Raw genomic sequence first — 9,994 nt, forward strand, 5'->3', positions numbered from 1 at the left:
CACTGTTAAATTAAATATAATAAATCATCAAAGAAAGGTAAATACAGTGTTCAATAAAGGACAATAATACATCGCGTAGCATAGCTCTCAACGAATGTAGTCCTGTAAATAAATAAATTTATTAAACACTGTATTTACCTTTCTTTGATGATTTATTATATTTAATTTAACAGTGTTAACGGCTATCTTGATTTATATTATATGTACCTATATTGTTTCTAGCCGTACTTATTGTGTAATGGAGTGTATCTGGTGGTATTTGAATCTGTTTAACCATGAAGCCTCCGTGGTCTAATGGTTATGACGCTCGCCTTGACAGCGAGAGGTCGCAGGTTCGAGTCCCGCCAGAGGCATTTTATTACACAATTTCTTTCTTTATTTACAGGACTACATTCGTTGATTCTTTATTTACAGGACTACATTCGTTGAGAGCTATGCTACGCGATGTATTATTGTCCTTTATTAAACACTGTATTTACCTTTCTTTAATGATTTATTATATATATATATATATAAAAATATAAAACATTTCAAAATATTTGAATTTAAATATTATTATCATAACATACGTGAAACCTGCTCTCATTTACCAAAGGATTTACTGACTATACGCAAATAGAATGCGAGTATGGCGACTCCAAACAATGACAGACGTGAGGCCATAATAGATTCTACGTTTCTTTTTTTATCAAGAGTGAATAATCCAAGTCCAAGATGGCAACAAAAATAACTAAAGAAACCAAAACAAAATATACATTCTTGGATGCGCAGCCTTCAGTACAGGGCACACAGAATATGTTCCCCTGGTTCATCATTAGATAAAGAGATTGACACGATTAAAAAACTGGTGACATGGAATTGTTTCCCGAAGCGTATTTTCTATCATATTCTTTCTAGTCTTGGTATTCAGAATAACGTAACTGATCCCAGTGTTAACGTTAATAATAGGCCAAACATCTGGATGCACCTACCTTTCATTGGTAAACAACGTAAATGAATTAGAAAGATAAACAGACATTTGACTATTGCTAAATTTGTCTCGCTCTGGCAAACCAAACAAATTTCATATTTTACTTCTCATAAAAATCGGACACCGGAAGAGTATTGTAGCTCTATAATATTCAAATTCAAATGTCCAGGATGCCTCGGAGTTATATGGGCAAAACTGAAAGGTAATGCAAATAGTAATGTACATGAACACACTGAGATTTGTGAAGGTTTTAACCATATAATTGGTCTTCATCTTATCGATGCCGACGATACTAAACAATCTCTTATATAGTCCTCATTATTTGAAAAAAAAAATATTATTCATGGCTCTGTACATTGGTCAGAATTTTAATTGCTGAATCCTTAGCAATAAAAAGATGAAGCCTAGTCTAAAATATGATCCCAGATCCTCTAAAGTGCTTGCATTGTTCATGTAAGTGTAAGGTGCTAACTATGCCTTTGTTCTACAATTATAATTTTTTCCATCAGCAGGATCATGTTGTCTCCTTCATTATTAGATCTACCTACTTCTTTTCTGATTGGTCAGAATTTATCTTTTGTTTTGATTTCTGTTAGTTAAGTTTGTCACCATTTTGGACTTGGACTATTCATTCTTGACAATGTTCTAGCGTAGATGCAGTTATGGTCTCGCACGCCTGTCATTTGGCCTCTCGTCTGTCACCATAACTTATATTCTACTCTCATTATATAAATATCTGTCTCTTATACACATCTAGATGTGTATAAGAGACTGTTGACAGACATGAGGACAAATGACAGCCATAATCTGGAATATATATATTCCAGATTATACAGGTGATAATCTAAAATATATATATTTTACATCTTGAGTTTAGTTTTTTATCATGATGCAAACATGTATTGCAGTCTAAAACCGGTTCTCTTACCTCTACAAGCAATTCCATCACCTTCATAGCCGATCTTACACATACAATTGTATGAACCAATGGTATTATTACATACGGCATTATTACTGCAGTTGTGTTCATTGTTAGGCAAACATTCGTCAACATCTATTAACATAAACCAGGTGGACAATTTATTTAAATATTTATTCTTATCTTGTAAACATACAGTACAATTAATCTATACAATTAGATTATATTTACTTATAGTGTCAACAATGATATTTTTTCTAAATTCATAAACACTGATTTCAATTAAAAGATTAATTCACAGAAGAGTACAAATGAAAAAAAAATATATTTGAGTGAAAATCAGTACATTCGTATTGATGACGCTAACTGGAAATCGGCGAAATTGTAAACATTAAAATTACAAAGCATACTGGTTTTACCAAAGATTATAAATGGTTATACCCAAAAGAATACTTTTCTATTTTATTGTATGGGTGTCTCTCATGCTTGCAACTACGGTGAAATTAATGGGAGTCTCCCAGATCCTAAAATGTGTATTTTCTTTTATAATTATTTGTTATAATTTTTATGGTTTGTAGGACTGAATAAATAGTTTTTGCAATTGTAATTTTATTATTAGGTAGTTTTCGCCGCACAACGTTAACCTTAACTTCAACGTTAGTACCCAACAGGCAACGCAATAGCTCCGCCTCTTTTGTAAACAATTAAAAATACGCATGCGCAAACCTGTAACTAACGTACTTCAAGCACGTAAAATCCTGAAATTAACGTACAGTACTCCGCAACGCAAGATGAATAAATTATGACATCATCCGTTAACGTTAAGGTTAAAGTCGTGCAGTAAAAGCTACCTACAGTAGTATCAAAAGGTATTACCGATGCAGATACTGTTTCCATCAAGCTGCTGAAGTCTATATCCATTGTAACAATAGCATTCGTATCCAGGTACAAGGTTTCGACAATTCTGCTGACAGATAGTTTTATTGTTCTGGCATTCGTCGATGTCTAATTGAATAATTTAATTTAAAAAAATTGTTGGGACTTGAAAGCACATTATATCGAATCAAAATATTTCTTTTTGCCAAGTATGTGGTGTTTTAAAAACAGGGATGGTGCAAGGATTTGCCAGAGAAGGGAGGGGGGAGAGGGAAGGGAAAATGTACCCCACGAGAGAAAAGTGGGCGTGGTCGGGCGTGTCTCAAAATCTGTTGAAAGTGGTCAAGGGGGCTTATCCCCCAAAAATAAGATAATTTAGGGGTTTCTAATATCTTATTTAATCGATTTTGCAGTTTACAAGTATGTAGAAAAGACATATTTTTTTCTCTCTCTTTGACGAATTGTGGTGTTTCTCTACGACGAGTGGAGGGGGGGCAGTTCTTCCTGACGAAGTGGCCCTGGCCTTCACTGGCCACTGACGCCACCCCTGTTTACAAATTGTAAGTAGGCTCTTTATGATGCATGATTTTTAAACCGAGAGTATTGTGATCACACCTTCAATGTCAGTCTAAATAGTTATATAAAACTACAGAATTTCATTTTCTGAAATTGACAAGAAGAAAATAGTTTGTAGAAAAAATGGACATGTATTTTTCTAACTGACCAAAACACTTGAATCCATCTCCTTCAAGGCCGGTGGGGCAGGCGGAACAGGTAGCTGTTTCAGAGGGAGGGGGTTCGTCAATACAAGTAACGCCTGGGTAACAAACGTTATCTTCACAAGCGTCGTAATCTGTCCTACAATCAGAACCAGTGTATCCCGGTGTACAATCGCAATCAACAATCTGCAATTCATAAATGATGACGTTAGTGGTTTATATTAAATCATCAAGCAATCTTTGACATGCATACTCTAAAAAAATGGAATTTGGATTTTTATTTAATGCTCACCCCTTATTGAGCTTACAACCCTATGCTTATTGCAGACATTAAATATCATAAAAATTCTTAAATTATAATTTTATACCATCTGTATTAATATTTGTTCTGTGTGTGGATACTAATGTGTGGGCATGCTTTAACCGTATTATGACTTTGTTTCTCGAAATATTACTTAGATGAATTTAAAATATTACTTTTTATATGCCCATTATTCCTGATTGCATGCACTGCAGGTGGATGTTTGGTCTGTCGGATGGTAACATAATAAAGTTTAGCTATCAGTTTATTTTTTTTAGTAAAGAAGGCTAGAGGTCATTGTTCGTTAAATGATTTACTGTGTTTACTTTCAAGTGTAGGTAACAGTAATTACACTGCAATATATCCTTATAATATTGTATATAGATTCCTAATGCTAATGTTTATCTCTTTATAAATTTTGATTTTAAAATTATAACATTCAATGCAATTTTAAGTAATTTTTAATTGAATATTTGAAGGTACCGATTTTCAAGTATTAAGATCAAATCAATTGAAGCTAACATTGACTGCCAACGAAAGCTCGTGTCTAATAAAAATACATCTTTAAAATTAGTCTCAGAGTACTGCTTTATCATTACCTGTTATAGATATTTGTGCAAACTAACACGGCCACAACCACTGAAGTTTTTAAGATGTAATGATGCTGTTTTGATTTGTGAATTTTTGTTATAATGTGTCTTGTTCTTTCTACTCATTGTTTTGCTGACTGTTTTTGTCATATTATTATCTCCAAAAGACAAATTATCAACAAAATGAATCTCACTGCAAATTTATCAACAGCAACATTGGATTCAGGTCTTGGTTTATCAAAGATACATTTTCCTTCGTTTTTACAGTCACAAATGAAAACATTCGGTTGATGTGTCGTCGTCGCAGAGTTTTCATCACTGGCAACAAATGCAATCTGCGTCATTGATGTGTCCACAGGTGTCCAAGTAAAGACACCAGCTATTCAAACATTGAAACATCAAATGAAAAAAATTATTTCTGAAAGTGAAATGTGGAACTTGCAGAAGTTGGTATAATCACTCTATAGACTGTTGTTTTATATATATAAAACAAGATGACGCCTGGTTACAAATTCAAAATGTTATTGCACTACAGGCTGTTTCATGAGGTACTTCCTCAATCGTCAGGTGCTAGACTCTGAATGTGACTGCAGAATAACAACCATGCATGTCTTGGTATCATAATAAAAATTTCCTTCTGTGTCTACATGCACTAATCAATTCATTCTTACGGTTAGGTGAGCTTAATTTAGGGTTACATATAATAAAATATTTCTCGAGCAATTTTACTGACGTTTACTGATATTGAGTAGGGTTTGCATTTAGATAATACTTTCTATTTAATTTCATATTTCATATTCTCGCCTATAAGTTTCCAAATGTATTGGCTAAGCGCTGTACTATTCTTGTACGTTTTGTTGTGAAATGAGCTAGTATGCCCATTAAATCTGTCCTTAAAAACGTTTTCTGTCAGACCGACATAAGTTTCTATTTTGTTTTTGTCATCTTGGAATAGAACAGTGGCCTGATATACTATTCCTTTGCTTAGGCATTTATTGGATAGGGGGCACACGTTGCGGCAATTGCAATCTTTGACATTGTCATCTGTGCGGGTCGTGGCATTATTGAGTACTGTTTTGGTAGAAAACAATACTCAAGACGACGATGTCAAAGACCAAGATATGTATACAGCTAAATACTATTAATCTTCTATATTACCCCTATGAATGCTAATGAGTTATACCAATAAACCAATATAAACCAGATAACTATAAGCAGTTCCACCATGCATGATTGTTTTTCTGCAGTCTCATTCAGAGCCTAGAACCTGACGATTGGGGAAGTACCTTATGAAACAGCCTGTAGTGCAATAAAATGTTGAATTTGTAACCAAGTCATCTTGTTTTGATTTTACACCGCTCTTCCCCTGCATCGAGCACTGTTGTCTAAATGATCTAGTTTCAACATACACTACCTAGTTTATATATATATATATATATATATATATATATATATATATTCACATACATACGGTATAAGTATTATTAACATTGTCATTATATTATCATTGCCACTATCACTGACACTAGCACTAGCACTGCCATTGTTAATATCACTATTATTATTATTAATACTATTAATATTATATATTTATATATTTATGTATTTATTCATATATTCACAAACATTAATGATATGTAACAAATATTCTAAAGTAACTGAAATTAGCATTAATATTTTGTGCAAGAATTGCTTTGTAAAACTCACTAGACTCATTAATATATGGATCGTTTGAATCTGTTAACAGAGAGTAATATACGTTGCCTTCCTCCTCGTCTTCTGCACTGATGTTGTAAGTAAATAATTGATTGACGGTCACATTAAGTTGCTGCGGTACATCAACAAAAGTAGGTGGGAAGTTTGCTGTTAAAAAATATGAGAAAATAATGAAAATTAGCCTCGAATATAAAATATTAAGGTAGTATAAAATACCAATGACATTGGTAAATATTAATATATAAATAACGAATTCAGTCCTGTTAGTTAGTATAACAAAAATAACATATTGAAAACATTGTCCACCATTGTGCTTAAGTAATAATATACATCGTTTCATGTATATGCTGTTAGTTTTCATTGTAAATTTTACATTTACAAATTCCAAAGTCTTACCAAGCTTTTCAGCAACATCTTTGTTGTTAGAATTTGTTGCTTTTGTGCTTTTTGCAAGTTCTTCATTATTTGTAACTAATATGTCATAACTACAGCTACTATCACTTCCGCATATGTCGTAGATGCCGTGATCGTTCGCAGCAAAAAGGTTTACAGGTAAATCCTCCAAAAATACAGGTAAAAATTTAACATCATTAAATACGCTCCAACTTTGATTTTGTATATAGTAGAACAGCGATGAATTGGGGGAAGTTCTCCCTGTAATTTAAAAATATAATAGAATGAACTGAACGTTATTGATAGGTAAAGATAAGATATTTACAGTCAGTAAAAAGTTTCATGTACACATGTCCATGCCACAGATAAAACAATATCAATCCTTTTAATCGAGCGGGAAAGGAATACTGAGTTTATCAGGGGTATGCTTCATTAAGAATTTAAATCCGATTAGAAGTAAGTAATTTTTCACATTCTGTACATGTGTAGAACAATTTAATTTATCGATGCATTAAAATAGCAGAGATAAATACGATAAATTTCATTTTAACGGCAAGACTGGATCTCCGAAAAGATACTATTTTCATAAATATTTTAAGGAATATAAAACTCTAAAACTTCTTGCGGTAAAGCTATGGACTTAATCAGCGCGAGTGATATACATTAGAGATACTTAGCTACAAGTTGCCTGAAATTTAATTGGCCTATCAACAAAGCATATATATATATATATATATATATATATATATAATACAAATATAAAAATACATATTATGACAAACATACTATATACAGATAGGAAGCAGCATAACGAATGTAAATCAGATCTTTAAAGTCAGCATTTATAAAGTACAAACTATATTTTTTAATAAAGCAACTTGCATGTTTCTCCGTATATGAATATATCCTTTTCATTACTACTGTTCACTGGCAATATTGTACCATTTGGAAAGGAAAAATCATCACTCTTATCGCCGTTCCAAATTCCTGCAATGGTAATAAATAATATTCATATTTTCTGACTTTCAGTATTTTAGTGATATAATAATATAAAAAATCAATACACAACTGAGTAGAATATACTTACCAAATAAACCTTTTGTTTTATTCTTGAACGATTCTGGAATGGAAACTAATATGTTAAACATGTCGAGGGATGGTGTTACTGACATGGCGAACCCAGATGACCACAGTGCTACTACACTCTCACTAGTATTACTTGATACTAGCTTCACAGAAAAACTTGGATCTTCTGGTGGGATATAGGGACCTAAAAAGTAAAAACATAATGAAAGTCTTTAGACGAAATCAATTGCTATTTGCTATCATACACACATTTTTTTTTCAAGTATACTTTTAATGTTAGTTGCAGCAATAGAGAGATTACAACAATTCTCATGAAGTGGCCACGGCGGTAGTAAGTTTTTACTTTGTATGTGTTGTTGAATGCTAATAACGTATATTCTGATACAACAATCTGTATCAGTTTATATACGGTACTGAAAGTTGTGTTAAGTCTGAAAAAAAAGTAGATGAATTTAAAATAACTCATGATAAAAGCTCATGGTCTTTTAATCCCAGCCCCTGAGTTGTTATGCAAATGACTGTATGTGTTATATATAATTTAATAGGTCTTGAATGAAAAACTTGTTATATTGTAACAACAAACATTGCACTTAACATTAAAATCCACGAATTAAGTTAACAATGTGTGCATGATAACCATAATGTAATACCTGGATCCCATCTCAGAGACCTGGTTTCAAATCCTATAACCACAAGCACATTTATTGACCGTTTGTTGTTGACGCGATTTCATAGTGACCGTATTAGCCTATCTAGGCGAAAAAATGGCATTATGTCGTCAAGCGTTAACAAAGAGCCAGTGGTGTAGCCAGAGGATGTATTCACTTTTTGTTCAAAATTAAAAAAACAATAGTAAATTAATTAAAGTAAATAACAAAGTAAGTTACTTTAGTCATGAACAAGCATTAATCTCTGAACAAAATTGTTATTTCATTTGCTTTTTATTATAGCTTCCCTTCTATTTGTCGGATTTTTTTTTCCACTGTTCTTTTATTTTAACTAGAAGTTATTACTACACGAAACATCCTTTTCGAAATCCTGGACTGAGCAAGGAGGTTAATTTCTCCGGCAGTTGACTGTAGACTAACCACAAGGAGTATATGCTATCTTCTAATTGGCGAGATATCCGTGATTAGGTGTTTAATTAGCTGTGGAGCTGTATAAATGAAATGTATATGTATAAAGTAAATGAATTGTAGCTATCGATAGGTATTTTAATAGGTAAGGCAATTTTAAGTTTTGGTCATATTTTAAGACATACAAGTATTAATAAACGTCACCATTATCTTACCGACACTGAGAACTGTTCGATTAATCGTGTCCGTCTCATTTAGAAGAATGTCAAAAGTATTATTTTCCTTCAATGATATTTGAAACTGAAATAAATCAGACATAGTATTATATTGAAATAAGGTAATAATTAATTAAAGATGGGTAACTAACGTTACTATTGTATATTTTTTAACAGTGTATATGGAACCAGTCTGTCCAAATGTATCATATAGAAGTCATTCTACAATTACCGGTAAGTGCGACGGCAATGTTTGGAGATAAAACTTTTCTAGACCTGACATAATTGACGCTTATACAATATACAGGATATTTTTATAATATAATAATAATAATACTAATAATAATAATAATAATAATAATAATAATAATAATAATAATAATAATTTCTAGACCCGACATAACTGACGTTTATACAATATACTGGTTATTTTTATAATGTAACACTACTACTACTAATAATAATAATAATAATAATAATAGTAACAGTAGTAGTATATTATAATAATAATGATGATGATTATTAATAATAATAATAATATTTATTATTATTATTATTATTATAATGTTAAAAATAAAGTAATAATAAAATAATAAAAATAATAATACTAATACTAATAATAATAAAATAATAATAATAATATAATAATAGTAATAATACTAATACTAATAATAATAATAATAATAATAATAATAATAATAATAATAATAATAATAATAATAATAATAACAACCTTGGTAGATCCGTTGTGTTGTGCAACAAATGCTGTAAAGATTGTGGCATTGAAGTCTTGAAACTTCTCAGTTCTACCCTGAACAATGATAAATTGATCGTCTACATCCACGAGGACGTACTCTCCTAATCCATTAAATGTGAACTCTACCCCATCCAGTGTCTGTAAGTGAGGATCACCAAACATCCATCCTAAAATGACATACAAACGAGAATGTCAGTAAACTGTGAATTTTCTTAAAAATGTTAATTAACAACACAATAATGGTAATAACAACAACAACAATATAAAATATAATTTGTATAAGACCTCTTTTATAATACACTTTGAAGAGCAGAAGCTCTCAATATATATTTTAATAAATATATATATATATATATATATATATATATGCATATAT

General features: G+C 31.4%; 1 protein-coding gene across 1 annotated transcript in view; it reads right to left on the bottom strand.

Moving 5' to 3' along the window:
- LOC117122341 overlaps window positions 1-9,994 on the bottom strand; it is a gene marked incomplete at its 3' end in the record, with an annotated part of 46,222 nt that overhangs the window by 21,294 nt on the left and 14,934 nt on the right. The window contains exons 14-23 of the mRNA XM_033267903.1: window positions 9,595-9,785; window positions 8,862-8,946; window positions 7,572-7,754; window positions 7,367-7,471; window positions 6,488-6,745; window positions 6,083-6,238; window positions 4,570-4,754; window positions 3,490-3,670; window positions 2,766-2,894; window positions 1,899-2,024 (exon numbers count right to left, since the gene is read on the bottom strand). Of these exons, the coding sequence (XP_033123794.1) occupies window positions 1,899-2,024; window positions 2,766-2,894; window positions 3,490-3,670; window positions 4,570-4,754; window positions 6,083-6,238; window positions 6,488-6,745; window positions 7,367-7,471; window positions 7,572-7,754; window positions 8,862-8,946; window positions 9,595-9,785 (1,599 nt within the window). The remainder of the gene's footprint in view (window positions 1-1,898; window positions 2,025-2,765; window positions 2,895-3,489; window positions 3,671-4,569; window positions 4,755-6,082; window positions 6,239-6,487; window positions 6,746-7,366; window positions 7,472-7,571; window positions 7,755-8,861; window positions 8,947-9,594; window positions 9,786-9,994) is intronic.

Source organism: Anneissia japonica, unplaced genomic scaffold (genome assembly GCF_011630105.1).
Source record: "Anneissia japonica isolate Jap-2015-1 unplaced genomic scaffold, ASM1163010v1 scaffold288227_len51653_cov153, whole genome shotgun sequence".
Lineage (NCBI taxonomy): Eukaryota > Metazoa > Echinodermata > Crinoidea > Comatulida > Comatulidae > Anneissia > Anneissia japonica.